Source organism: Gavia stellata, chromosome 2 (assembly GCF_030936135.1).
Source record: "Gavia stellata isolate bGavSte3 chromosome 2, bGavSte3.hap2, whole genome shotgun sequence".
NCBI lineage: Eukaryota > Metazoa > Chordata > Aves > Gaviiformes > Gaviidae > Gavia > Gavia stellata.
Genome location: NC_082595.1, coordinates 47,882,481 through 47,897,752, shown reverse-complemented (window position 1 = coordinate 47,897,752; position 15,272 = coordinate 47,882,481). Strand labels below are relative to the sequence as shown.

The window sequence follows — 15,272 nt, the reverse complement described above, 5'->3', positions numbered from 1 at the left end:
ACTGAAAACACTGTACCCTTTAAAGTGAGTTCTCAGGATCTGCACACTTTGTATAGAGACAGAGTTATTTGGTCCATGCTACAGAGGCAGATATGGTTTAGTAACGATTCAGAGAAATTGAACTGCGTTACAGTCAAGGATATCCTCCCACTCTCTGAGCAACAGTTTGTGGCGACGTATTCTAGAATTATCTATCTTGAAAATCCCAGGAGCTCCAGCATTTCAGCTTTGGACAGCCAGGCTTCAGTGCATCTTGCTGTCCTCCCCCGCAGTAATGTCCCTTCCCCCAGCACCAAAGTTAAGTTTCTCTTTCAGAGCCCACAGGCACAACAGGGTAAGGTAATGACAGGGGAGCAAAATTTCTTGTCTTCTTTTGAACACTAATGCAACTTACTGTTCTGCAATTGAAGCATATATAAATTGATGTGTATATAACAATATGTTATATGTCTTGACATATTGTTATATGTGTGTGTGTGTATATATATATACATAGAGGCTTTCATCCTGCTGGGGACTTCAACCACCCCAGCATCTGCTGGCGAGTTGTAGCCAATCCATGAGACTCCTGGAATATATTGAGGATAACTTCTTAAGCCAGGTAACAGACAGCCCTACCAGACGGGATGCGATACTGGACCTGACGGTCACCAATGCAAGTGAGCTAATCGGTGATGTCAAGATTGGAGGCAGCCTGGCAGTGATCACGCACTGGTGGATTTCAGAGTCCAGAGGGATATGGATCAGGTGAAGAGTAAAGCCAGGACCCTGAATTTGAGGAAAGCTAACTTCCAGCTCTTCAAGGAATTAGTCAATAGGACCCCCTGGGAAACTGCCCCAGGGACAAGGAAGCAGAACAGAGCTGGCAGATCTTTAAGGATGCTTTACATAGAGAGCAAGAGCTCTCAATCCCCATTTGTGAGAAATCAGGAAAGAAAGGCAAGAGACCAGCACGGCTGAGTCGAGGCCTCCTGGTCAAACTACAGGGCAAGAAGGAAACGCACAGGCAATGGAAGCAGGGACAGGTATCCTGGCAAAAGTATAGGGACGGTCAGGAAGGCCAAGGCGTGGCTGGAGCTGAAGTTGGCAAGGAATGCAAAGAATAATAAGGGCTTCTACAGGTATGTCAGCCAGAAAAGGAAGGTCAAAGAAAGCATACCCCCCTGATAAGCAGGACTGGCAAACTGGTAACAATGGACAAGGCGAAGGCTGAGGTACTCAACAATTTTTTTGCCTCAGTCTTCATAGCAACTTCTTCCCACACCTCTCAAGTGGATGGACTGCAAGACGGGGACTGGGGGAGCAAAGTCCCTCCCACTGTAAGAGAAGATCAGGTTCATGACCACCTGAGGAACCTGAACATACAGAAGTCTATGGGACCTGACGAGATGCATCCTGGAGTCCTGAGGGAATTGGTTGATGCAGTTGCCAAGCCACTCTCCATGACATTTGAAAAGTCATGGCAGTCAGGTGAAGTCCCTGGTGACTGGAAACATTACACCCATTTTTAAAAAGGGTAGAAAGGGAACTACCAACCTGTCAGCCTCACCTCTGTGCCTGGGAAGATAATGGAACAGATCCTCCTAGAAGCTATGCTAAGGCACATGGAGGACAGGGAGGTAATTCGAGACAGCCAGCACGGCTTTGTCAAGGGCAAGTCCTGCCTGACAAACCTAGAAGCCTTCCATGATAGAGTGACTACATCAGTGGACAAGGAAAGAGCTACGGATGTCATCTGTCTGGACTTCTGTAAGGCCTTTGACATGGTCCCCCACAACATCCTTCTCTCTAAATTGGAGAGATATGGATCTGATGGGTGGACTGTTTGGTGGACGAGGAATTGGTTGGATGGTCACATCCAAAGGGTAGTGGTCAATGGCTCAATGTCCAGATGGAGATCAGTGATGAGTGGTGTCCCTCAGGGGTCCGTATTGGGACCAGTACTGTTTAATATATTCATCAATGACAGCGGGATCAAGTGCACCCTCAGCAAGTTTGCAGATGACACCAAGCTGAGTGGTGCAGTTGACATGCCTGAGGGATGGGATGCCATCCAGAGGGACCTGGACTATCTTGAGAAGTGGGCCCATGTGAACCTTATGAGGTTCAAGAAGGCCAACTGCAAGGTCCTGCACATGGGTCGGGGCAACCCCCTGGGAGTTGAAGGAATTGTGAGAGCAGCCCTACCAAGAAGGACTTGGGGTACTGGTGGATGAAAAGCTAGATGTGACCTGAAAATGTGCGCTCGCAGCCCAGAAAGCCAACTGTATCCTGGCCTGCATCAAAAGAAGTGTGTCCAGCAAGTCGAGGGAGGTGATTCTGCCGCCCTACTCTGCACTGGTGAGACCGCACCTGGAGTACTGCGTCCAATCTGGAGTCCTCCGGGAAAGACACGGACCTGTTGGAGTGGGTCTAGAGAAGGCCACAAAAACGATCAGAGGGATGGAACACCTCTCCTGCGAAGAAAGGCTGAGAGAGTTGGGGTTGTTTAGTCTGAAGAAGAGAAGGCTCCGAGGAGACCTTATTGCGGCCTTTCAATATATAAAGGGGGCCTATAAGAAAGATGGGGACAGACGTTTTAGCAGGGCCTGCTGCAATAAGACAAGGGGTAATGGTTTTAAACTAGAAGAGGGTAGGTTTAGACTAGATAGAAGGAAGACATTTTCTACAATGAGGGTGGTGAAACACTGGAACAGGTTGCCCAGAGAGGTGGTAGGTGCCCCATCCCTGGAACCATTCAAGGTCAGGTTGACTGGGCTCTGAGCAACCTGATCTAGTTGAAGATGTCCCTGCTCATTGCAGGAGGGTTGGACTAGATGACCTTTAAAGGTCCCTTCCAACCCAAACTATTCTATGATTCTATGACAACTTTCTTAGGATTTTTGCTCAACTGTCCCTTCTCTTTATTTGTTTAATTCATTTCTAGATTCTAAGCTAAGCATATATGGAGTTGATATGTGGGCATATAAAGATGAAAACCATGAAGCAAACTGAAAGAAAGCCGATAAACCCAATTTAGTGGGCAATCTTTTATTCTTCTGGCTGCCTTTACGCAAACAGTTGTGATGCATTAGGACAAAGCCTCTACCTAATGAAACCGCATAACTGCCTGTATTAGCAATTCAAAGCGTACACATGTTGCTGTTACAATGCAAGCACACTGACGGCTGGTTAATAGCTCTTCCTGCTACTTGAATGTAAACACTTAACAGATTCAAAACAGCTACCCTTGCTGGGGTCTTCCTTCCAGAATGTTACCAAACTCCTTCTGGCTTTCACACCTTTATTTTGCCAGTGGGAACTTTACATAAATGCATGGGTAGAACTGAGATTTTTAAGACACTATGGAAGTCAGATGACCTAATATCACTGTAATTCAAAGGAATAAGCATCTTTACGATCTACTAAAAATCCCACCTTATTTGAACAATGTTATGGCAGGCAATTAAATTGCACCAGGCATGTATTCTTTCTAGCACTTTGCCCCCCACCATTACCTTTTGTTCAATTTCTTCATAATCATCCTGGTAACTTCCACAGATTGCACTGGAGGACGAGGAGAAGGTGGGGCCCTGAGAGTAATACTGCGAGCTCCGGTAGCCATCCCGCCGCAGCTTGTCACACTCTGCCAAAAGACAGAGAAAGAGGAGATTAATTCATGACAAGAGCCATTACTCTTTACGCTTGGTGTACAGGTGCACTTACAAAAGTACGCAGTTTTTTCCTGAAACTGTTTACCACGCATTAGCATTGCCTGTCCCAAGTACCAGAACCCAAAGGTGCATTTCTTATATTTGCATCTGTATTTTCCCCTCCCTCACATGTAGTATATACATATGCCCCCAAATAGCTTATATATACATGGCTGTCATTTAACCCAGAGATGGCAAGAGCTTTGGAAAGAAGGGGGAATTTGATTTATTTATTTATTTAAGTGAGGTCTGGCTCAGTGTCTTGACAGATGGCAGCATCTTGCAGGATGGGAGACGGAAGCATGTGAGTAACACCGGGGGTCTCGTTTGCCAGGCCGGTAGACATCCATTATGTGCCTTACGCTTGAAACGATGATGTTGATCACTACTCAAGCACCATCTGCTAAATAACTTTGGCACTGACCACTTGTCTTGTCTTCCTGCCCACGGAAGAGACCATTTATCGTGATTTTGGAGAGAGGAATGCAAATCACGTGGATCTCAAAATCTCATGTCGCTGCAAAGCATGTGCAGTTTAACACTGAAGAGTTTTCAAAGTTCAGGAAAAATTCAGAGCAAATATGCGTCCCCATTCAAAACGGCCAAAATCCCAGTCAGCATCTCATTTCCCTCACCCAAGTTTTCCACAATCATCTTCCTGCCTCCTAATTGATATTCAGTGCGATTGTGCTAAAGAATAACAGACGCCAGAGCATAAGGAAAAATTAAACGTTCAAGATATGGCAACTAAACTCATCAGCCCAGTCAAACTGTTAGCTTTACATTTCCAGCGACAGATATCTGAATCTGTTGAAAGATGAGGAAAGGAAAAAGAAAATTAAGTATTTGGTACATTTCTGTCTAAGGAACTGAAATTTCTGCACAATACACAGGCGTTATCATGATACAAAGCATTTTTATCATCACTTGCTGGAGAAAGATCTGTGATTGTATCATCTGTCTCCCTATCTTGATCTTTTTAATACCCCTTAAAATGGAAAACATGGAATGTTTATATTGAGGGCAAGGTTTTAGAGAGGCTTTTGCCTGGCAAATGATTAAGTGGAGTTACAATTTGCAACTTCAGCATACATTTCCTCTGTTAGATGCTTCTGAGACTGAGGTCTAGAGGACTCCGTGCTGATGGGTTAACTGACCTAGAGCAACCACAGCTCTATGAGGATTTCATCAGTGCTGCCCCGTATCTGCTCATGCACATCGAGAAGGGAAGCTTACAGTTTGACAACTAGCCATCTCCATCAGAGCCAGACGTAGGTCCTGGCCTACGTCACCTGGCCTGGTCACCTGTTTCCATATGGGGTCAAAAGGGGCAGTATGGAATGAACCCGTCACTTCTCTCTCAATTCAAGGACCAAGGGCGGCGGTGGTGGGTTTTGAGATCCAGATCAATTGCTACATCTCAGGAACGGTGGGTTGGTAACCCTGCTTACCTGTTTCTCATGTATGAGCATGCTGACACTGCACACATCTGGCAAACAGCTGCTGTACTTCAGGAGGGAGGTGAAAAATGACTGCCAGCAACCGCAGTAAAATAAACTCCTCCGCCGCCCTTCCAAATCTGGCACTGGATCCAGCCAGATCCAGCACATAATGCTCACAAACGTGAGCACCTTGATGGGCTGTTTGTCAGTTTGGGCTACAAATCAAGAGGGGTGAGCAGGCTGCGGCAGAACAAGACAGCCAAAAGACTTCCGTCAACATGTAGCACGGGTTAACACTCTAAGTTGTCAACTTAGACACTGCAAGTTTTACCTTCAGATCAGTCGCTAATCATCACAAATAAACATGAAGACAACCTAAGGGGTATGTAAGAATGCAGTTATTTTTCCTCCTGTTCTTGGGCTAAGGCCCAGGGTCCTGGCTGGCCACTTCTATGACTCTCTGACATCAGGCATAATGGCACGCCCCAAGGGCGACGAGCTCTTATGGAACATAATAGATGCACCCTCTGATAGTAATTGCTTGACCTTATTTATTGTCCTAACCAAGGAGACGAAGACGATGAACGGTGCACTTCATGAAGCCCAGAAGAGATAAAAAATTTAATGAAGTCAACACTGAAGCTCTGAAGTCCACCACAAGTTCAAGTGAACTGACAATAAAAAAATAGCAGTTTATCAAGCTCACAACCTCCATTTGTCCACAACACAAGATCCATGTAACATCAGAAGCTACTGCAGCAACGTTCCTGAAAAAAAATAAGAGAATTGCTACGAACTGCCAGGTGAACCTCACCAGCAAAAAGGTGATTTGTCCCCAAGAACTGCTATTCTATTTACTTGCTGTCACAGTACATTTCGCAGCACAGCAGGAAACGCACATTGTGGACAGCACCCAAGGCCAACAAACCTCAGCCAAGGTTTTAGGCCAGTATCTTTTACTTCACATTGCAACAGCCCACAAGTGCAACACAAGGTCAATCACCGCATCTAACTGAAGCTACTGTCGTGGCCAGACCAAGGGTGGCAACTGCTATTTAAAAACCGTTCTAGCTGGGGGCATCCACCCATCTCATTACTATTATTAAAGATGCACATGGTCTTCTGTAAGCAATCAATCAGGTTTGTATTTTTCAAATAAATGGGTTTTTATTTATGTAAAGTATACCCAGGAAGAAGTTAGAAATACTTACTCTAGGAAAGACTCCAGACATGTTTCCTTCTTCCCAGAAGAGCAATACCTTGTCCTATTCCCACAATCCAAACCGAAAGGAGCACTATACACCGAGTTAGCAAAAACGTTCTTGCAGTTATGCAAGTTATTTCAGCAACTGAAATCTGACTAGGTAACAGAAGGATACAGCCAGTTCCAGTTATTAATAATCTTTAGTTTTAAGAATGTGACAATATGTTAGTGCTAGCCAAGACAGGGACACACACACTCTTGGTTGGACCCAGCGGCAGGGCTGCCATTACCCACGTTATCCAATATAGGAAAACATGCACAGCCTTTCCGTATTTCTGCCTAAGAACTGCCAGGGCAAACCCCAGGAGACTGCATCAGGCAGGACACAAACACCCATTCCTGAGGATGCACCTGCCAGTTCAAATCTGCAGCAAATCTGAGCTGTGCAAAGCAAGCTCAAAGTCATAATCTTGCATGTACCTGATCTGAACTGTGCAATAATATTATTGTGCTCCAGATGAACCAGTTTTGTTTATACAAACACTGACCATTTGCCCAGGAGGAACAGGAAAGAGTCAATGCCTTGGCAATTGTGATTAGCGGCTGCGCTGACTGGTGCCATGGCACGAAGGCTGGAACCTCCCCTTCACCCCCCGAATGTTTCTGGGGCCGAGTGCACAGGGGTGCTGCCTGTCATCTGCGGCTGCCCTGCAAGTGCTTTTCTGGCTAGGTAAAACCATAGATTAGCTCTTGTCCTTCTCCTTCTATACTAGTGATACATAAAATTTCAAAACCTCGTCTGTGTTATAAATGTTGCTTAAAAATTACTGTAGTCAGATTGTACTATAATGCAATTTATTCCCACTTATGTGGTGCAAGTTAAACCCTTCCTAGAGAAGGAAATTTTGCCTGAGGTTGAGTTTTGCTGTTCGCAGTGTGGTTTTAGTTAAGCATGAAGAAAGTGTGTGTGAAACGTGGTCAGAAACCTTTTAACGGCCCCCTCCCCATCATTTTCACAGTTATCAGAACAGCATAGATATGATGTTCAGGAGATGCACGGCGGAAGAAAATGCATTAAAGCTGTCAGTGCCTGATACCATCATGTCTGAGTCCCTGCCATATACTCAACCACTTGTACATCTGCTCGGCATTTCATTACTGCAGGGTTTGCTAAATCCTGGCATCAGGCAGAAGTGTGCTGAGGATGTGCTTCTCAGGTGAGTGCATCACCCTTCTCTGCTCTCTTTCCTCACGCTAAATAAGCGGGGGAACATGCGGGTACCAGCAGCGCCATGCTGAGAGTGAGGGCTCAACTGAGCCGAGTGCAATTCTGCACCGGAGTTTTGGGCCACAAGCACCGAATTCAGCGCTGCTGTGAAAACTCGACCTCTCCATGTAAAACCTTATGGCCCCTGCGACAGGCATTCAGGCTAAATGTATGAAAATACCTCCAAGGACTCTCGGCCCAGATCTCCTCTTCATTTTATACAAGCAACTCACATGTAATTGCATTTGACCCTGAGCTGGTAACACACAGGAGCAAGTCTTGCACGCAGAGGCGATTTACTGCTTTTCCAACAACTTGAAACCATACCCTTACATGGTAATTTGAGCCACAAATCACCAGAGTGAACAGAAGGCACAGCACTGATACCTCAGTAATTTGTCTGACATGGTATTATGGTGGAAAATCAGGATTAATGTTTACCTTGCCTGCTTAGTCAGACCTACACACTGCACTGCTCCGCGACGGAAGGAAGGCTGGGTTTGCTGGGAGGGGACTGGATGCATTGGCTCCTTCCCTCTCCTTTAACCGAGTTCGGTAACGTGTCGTGCCTGCCGAGCTTCCTACCGCTGAAACTAGTCGCAGTATCTTAAAAGTTTATATGAAGGAAAATGAAAATGCATCACACTGCCAGCAGCAGAACTGGTCAGAGGGAGATGGATTCACAGTCATTTTCAGAAGTTTTCCATAATTTTTTAATTTTTATTGTAAAGGAACTGTGCAAGACTAGGTGCCATTTTTCATGGGCTTCTTCCCAAAACTGTTATTTTCCCTGCTGGGGTCAGGGCGCCCCATATGGACCTGGCTGCAGGAAGAAAGGCTCCAGGTGCTGATTTTCAGGGCTGGACCCTATCTGAGCCTGGGATGTGGCAGCCCAGAGCCACAGCTTTCTGCCACCAGCCCGGACCAGCCCTCCACGCCTCAGGCCTGAGCTTGCGGCCATCACTCACTAAATTAAGCCCTAATGAGATTACTCGTATAAGTAAACACCGCTCACATGACCATCACAGGATCAGGCCTTATGCTCTGTAGCTGTCTACATCCACACGTACACACTTAGACACCTCTCACAAGCATCTAATAAAGAGTTTAATATAAAAATCCACCTGTGTTTCTAAGTATTTATTAGTAACCAGTAAAGACACTGTTGTGCTGAGAATTAAACTAACAAAATATTCACAAGTATAAACTTAGAAACTCGGCATCAAGGTTATTCAGACATCTAAATAGCTCTGACTTGCTTGGAGTAACTAGCCATCCCACTGGATGGGTCGATCAACGAAAAGACAGAAAGACAACGTCCCAGAAACATCTGAATTTGCCTCGTACCCAATAACAGCATCTCGAACTTGAGACCAATCGCTAAAACCCAAAAAGAAAATGCCAGCAGGACCAGGGGCAGCTTCCCGGAGGAGCAGAGGCGCTGCCCACCCAGCAGAGCCACCTAAAGCCACAGAAACAGAAACTCCCCAGTGAAGAGGGAGAAAGGGGAAAGACCAGCACATGCTTCACTTGCCTTTGCACCACCCCATGTTCTCTCCTTGTCAGCAAGAAGGGACAAGCGACGAGCTGACTGCTGCATCTGCATGCTTGAAAAATTATCTCAGCTGAAGTCAGGGTGACTTCTTGGCAGAGCCTTTCGTGTTGTAACTTGTACTTTGTAGAGTGGGATTTTTTTTTTCTTTTTTTTTTTTTTTTGGTACTAGAGAGGCTACTAACTGCAAGAGTCAGCTAAACTGTCAACTACAGATATAAATCTGCTGACTAGTATATTAAAACACATTTATCCATTCACTGCACGTATCACTGGAAAACTGCTCTACTCCCTGAGGTCAGAAATGTGTTTTGTTTTTTTTTAAACATTGCAGCCAACCCCTTTTTCTGTAAATACCCACAAACCAAGTTCCTCCCTCAGTCACAACTACAAACACTGTCTTACAAGCAGCTTTTCAAAGTTTCATCTAAAACCAGACAGACTGTAGTACAATATACATTCGTCTTGTAAAAGCAAACTTTTAAAAGTGACCCATTACTTTATAGGTCACACTGCACTTCCACAATCACAATAGGTACTATATCACCGCTTTTTGTTTTAGAAGAACCTTCTGTTTCAAAGCTGAAAAGTAACTGTGTGTGATTTCAATTTACTTCATGAATAGTTTGAATTTGTTTTTCCAGTTGAGCTGAGACAACTAAGACCTCATGGGTTGGTGACAGACAGGCATGGGTGTCAGAAGACCTGGATTCCCCACCCAGCATTGCTGCATCTGAGCAAATCCCTTTGGGTTAGATCCAGTCAAGAACTTACATCTACGGACCGACACGACACAATCTAAATTTCACGTACGTGCCTCCTAAATTCAGAGGCCAAGCTGGTATCTGCACCCTGCCTGCAGCACGCGAGTATATCGTGAGGCACCTCAGGATAAAACCAACTCAGGAAGAACCTGAGGTGCCTTAACTCTCATCCGCGCCACACCAGTAATGACTAACGCTGGGTGCAATGCTGCAGGCATCCCTCTCGTGAGGGGCAGGAGAACGTAACAGGTATTTCAACATCTTTACTTCTGAGGATGATGTGCTTTTCATCCAACAGTTGCTTAAAATAAAGTGCTGCAAGTTAAAGTATTTTTCATGGAGATACAAATTTAAATTCTTTAAGGATGAGGTGAGCACAGGCTAAATCTCCAACTTCCTAACAGTGTGCTCTGAACACGAGGCAAAAAGGTTGCCACCTGAAATGTAACAGCCAGAGTTATGCTTTGTTTGGGACCGGTCATGTTGGTGCGTACTGAGACATGCTCTGAGCACACCCACCAACCTGGGACCTCTTCACAGGGTGCAGCTGCCTCTCTGCCTGCTTGCAGCGCTGTAGTAAGACAGGGATAAGACCAGGGTAACTGGACTACGCAGTTAACCGGGGACTTTCAGGGAGGTAACTTTTCAAGATAAAGAGCTGGTTGAGAATGATTATGCCTGGGACCATAATTAAAACAGACGCCCTAGTTCAAAGGTCTCTTTGGTTAGTAAAGCTAACTAAAATTACTGCCTTTCACTCTGTGCCTCGTTACGAGCCCCTCATTTGTAAACTGGGGATAAGAACGCGCAGCTCTCTGTGTGGATGAAACAGACTGTATAAAAGCAGAGCCGTACAAAGGCAATCTTGTTTTTGACAAGTATCTCATGCTAAATATGACTTTAAAGAAAGCAGCTCAATTTTATTCCAATGCAGCATCTATTTTTGTCCCTGGATCTAAATATGAGGCAGACAGCTTGCCTCTACCACTTTATATTCCTCCCAAAAATCCATTCAGCTTGGATCAAATCCCATTTCCCTTAAATGTATAAATCCCCATATCATCTGCAGAACTTGACTATCACAGGGAGTGCTTCTATATCAAAGCTTTAAAATATGTTGTAAAGCCACAGCAATGATGCACTGGTGTAACAACTGAGCTGTAACCAATGGTGACTGCAAAGCAAGTTCATGAACTTAGCTGTGATATATCCAGTGCACTGTTTTGTTCAGACTCCGTTTTAATGGGTCAGGAATTTCAACAGATGTAATACTGTGGCAGCCCAGCTGAAAAAACGTCTGCTCAACAGCATGATCTAGATGCTTTGGCTAATACCAGCCTTTGCCAATCCAGCTACCTTCCCTATTATTGCCCTCTCTTCCCCCAAAATGCAATTTTATATCGCTATTTCTAGATCTTTATTTTTATCAGTACATACAGAAAAGCATAAGACAAGCCTGGAGACAGTGAACACCAGTACCCGACACACTTCTTCCACAAGCAAGTGCCGTAAGAAGTGGCGAGTTTTTAACTCATCGGCAAAACTTAATCATTTACTGCAAGGCCTTCTTATCTGATGAGTAACAAGAAAGGTCTATCAGACTTTTTTAAGACTGTTATGTGCGTTCCTTCTCTTGAATATGCAGCCAAGCCCAGCCACACAGGTAGCTTTTAATGACAGATGCTGCGCGGAGTTTCCCAGAAACAAAGATGTCTTGGGCTCCACATGATGAAGGCAACCCTAACAGAGGGCTGTGGGACTCTGCAATGGAGAAGTCTGTTGAACGGATACTTCAGATAAATCTTACTGAAAGCAACCAAATGTATTTATGTCAGGTCTATTTCCTCCAATGCACAAGTCCTCACTGTCTTGTTGGGAAGGGTGTCCTGATGTGGTAGGAAGGGGTTACCTGACGTGGTAACTGGGTGCCCAGCCAGGCTGGGAAGCCCACCCTTCCAGAAGCCCACCGGCTTCTCCCAGCTGCTTCAGGGCTCAGCCACGCAGATGCTGGTAGTACTGCAAGGACGGGGCATGAAAGTGTAACATTAAAGTAAAGCAAGTATGCAGGTAGACTTATTTTCAAGGGTCCAAATCAGATGCAAGTCTTTAAGAAGGATCCAAACTAAAGGGAACTCTGCAATGTGAAAATACCTTTAACAGGGTTAAGTCAATGCAAACACGTTGATCATTCCTTTCTTTCTTTTCTTGAAGCTTTTAAAAAACAAATACATTTAATCCCACCCTTAATTCCACAGGTAATCTGCATGATTTAGCCATACAGAAAACATTTCTAATGGCACCAAAATGCAACAGCCATTAAAAATTGCGTTTGTTAACAAGCTGTCACTGGGGAGTTCTCAAAATAATTATCACCATTTGTCTTGAGTTAATTTAAATTTCTGCAAGTGTGTTATACGACTACATTTAGTGGTGACAAGATGTCTTATGTTTAAGAGTTTATTTGCTTCCTTTTGCATATTTGATGCTGGCATTACAATAATTCTCCCCGTTTTTTCTCTAGCATTTTTATTGATATTTGTTGTTTCTTAGACAACTGAACACAGCTAATATAAAAATGTGAAGGGCGTTTTTATTGGTTTTTTCTCTCCTAGGACAATAAATGTTAAACTTAAAGCTATCTAAAAAGCTGCAAACAAGCATGTATAACACCCAATCCAAGAGAGGAAGAAAAGCAAAAAGGGAAACAACTGGAAGTCTGATACTCCTTGTGATGCAAGTCACTTTACTTCGCACTGAAACAACTACACCACAGACAGGGACACTTCAAACTTCTCTCCACTAAAGGCACAGATCTGAAATGGCATGAGGTTCAATAGTCCTTCAGCTAAATCTTCTTACTGATTCTGACTTCTATCATAAAACATATTAATCTGGTTTAAAAAAAAAAATAGTATCACTAGTATTATTTTGAAAGAAATTTTCATCTTCTTTTAACCCTTTCACTGGAATTACTTTCACGTATCATGTATATCATGCACTCAATCTACATATAACCACCCTGTATGTTTTTAACTCAGCACTGTACAACTAAACCTAAAAATAGGGAACCTAAACGTTTCCGAGTAGCTCAATTTTTCAGCACAAGAGCATCTTTCAAACACATGCAGTGTAGACTCCCAGTGAAATTCTACTTAGTCATATTTGAATAGTCACTTTTTAAAATTCCTTATTAGAAAGGGCAGTTGAAGCATGGAACTTGGCCAAAACCATCAACATATGTACCGTGAATTAATTCAGGAACAGTAAAAAGGGCAGGATATATGGACAGAACCTCTGGTACTAAACTTTACTATCGAAACTAAAATAATGAGAAATGAGTTTATTTCTGTTTTTTGATTTTACACCTCCAAGGCCTTTCCAGAACATGTGGTCTACCCCTAGCCTTTAATGGTCTTTTACTTCATTAAGATTTCCAGTTGGTAGGGAGCTCACATCTTGACATGTCTCTGAACCTGAACCAGACCTATTGTTAATATGAAGTGATTCCCCCTATTTTGCAGCTCTTTAATGAAACGTAAGATTATTTTAAGTCCATAATCTTCTCAGCAGGATTATCGACTAGTAAGGCTGACCCTAATATTGCTCATCTGAACAGTGATCTGGCAGATGCACTGAGAAAACAAAGGCTAAACACATACCTGTCTGGAGGGTCTTGCGGCAAGACATAATAGAGGCTTTATGAGTAACTACTTAAATCCGGTTTTATTTGACAATGCTAACCAGATGTCTTCTGGAAAACAAATCAAGTGTTTCAATCACTGCTGCTTAAATACATTCCTTGAATTTGGCCAACAAAGCTAAACAGAAGCTACAGTCAGCCAAATCCAGCTCTTTTGAAGATGAGATAATAAATGAATCATCGCAGACATTGGAACAATGAGCCCTATATTATGTACATAGCTCGAATCAACACAATTACCTTGAGGGAAAAGAGGCACAAAGTACAGGCAGTTGTGCAAGAAGCCTCCGCAGCTACAGTCTGAAAAGGAGTATGAAAGTCAGCATATGGACTGTTCCCACTATTTACAGGTACACCTTCCTCAGTACGTATCTGACACCTTCTTACCCACTAGAAAGGACAGCTATCCCAGGCAGTAACCAGCAGCATGCGACACTGCCCCTCATCTGCAACTTGAACTGCACAGCGAGCGCGCCCACAAGACCCTTCAGGAGCCGGCTATCTCCCGACAGCCTGATATCATTTCAGTCTGGCTGTGTTTGCTCTTTAATATTAACATAATTATTTTGTCCTTTCCCGTTAATGCCTGCAGTCTCCCAACTCACAGACAAATGACAACACGCAACAGTGGGGCTCATCCTCCCCCATTTTTCTTTTTTTTTTAAATCAAAAGTGCTCTACAATGCTAATTGCTGGAACTAGAAGATAACTGCCCCTTGGAAATCAGGCTATATATGCCCTTCTCTGCCTCCCATCACTCCAACCGACTTACATCCACATTTGAGGGAGACTATAGGATAGTTTGAAAGACGCAAAACCAAAGGAGAGTTCAGGTGTGATAGGAAATTTTTTCCTGTTCCTTCACTTCATCATGGTTTGCAAGATTATCCAAGGCCAGTGCATTCCAGATTACTTTAGGTTTTCCTTTTAGGATACTGGACCTACACATGTGAACACACTGCTAAAGCTGTAAACCTATCCAGAATGTAGACAGGCACATTCATGACACACTCCAAGCAGTTAAGCAAAGCAACACTACAGCAGTGCTGTGTCTCCTCCCCACCTTTGTGCTTGATGCCTTATTGCTTGCCATTTTTAGATTATAGTACAGTTAGCAAAATCAGGATTAGTCTCCATTTACTTTTCTTACCCAAATACTTACTTTGCATCATTGCTATATACTACTGCTGTTGTACCAGTGCTCCCAGACGAAGACTGCTATACTTTACAGACTTCTTCAGACGATGGTCCTTTAAACACAACCACTGCAGAGCAACAAGCCAGATCTGCCAGTGCACTGTGTCAGGGACAGGGGCTGTTTTACGGTTCTACCCTCTTGACTCTGGCACTCAACCTCTTGGCCTCATGGACCAAAAAAGCTGTAGGAAACACTGTAGTATGTGGCACTTGCCTTTTCAGCACAGATAATGGTCTGCCTTAAAAAAAATTAAGTAATGCCACTCTGAACAACATTAAACTCATAGCTCTGCTACTGTCCACAGCAGACTCTCAGAGCTGATCCAGCCACTCAGTAAATGTTGCTTGACTTCTTTAGTCTCCTGTTGCCAGTCCTTCAGCCTTGGAGCAGAGCACACAGTGCAAAGGGGGTAGGATTGATTTGGGGATCCTGACCCCATGCAGAGCCTCAGCT

The 15,272-nt window shown here is 44.0% G+C and overlaps 1 protein-coding gene across 1 annotated transcript in view; it reads right to left on the bottom strand.

Annotated features, from left to right (window-relative positions):
- Window positions 1–15,272, bottom strand: part of NHSL1 (NHS like 1) — a 186,674-nt gene that overhangs the window by 35,253 nt on the left and 136,149 nt on the right. Inside the window, exon 3 of the mRNA XM_059832687.1 lies at window positions 3,498–3,625. Coding sequence (XP_059688670.1) covers window positions 3,498–3,625 — 128 coding nt within the window. The remainder of the gene's footprint in view (window positions 1–3,497; window positions 3,626–15,272) is intronic.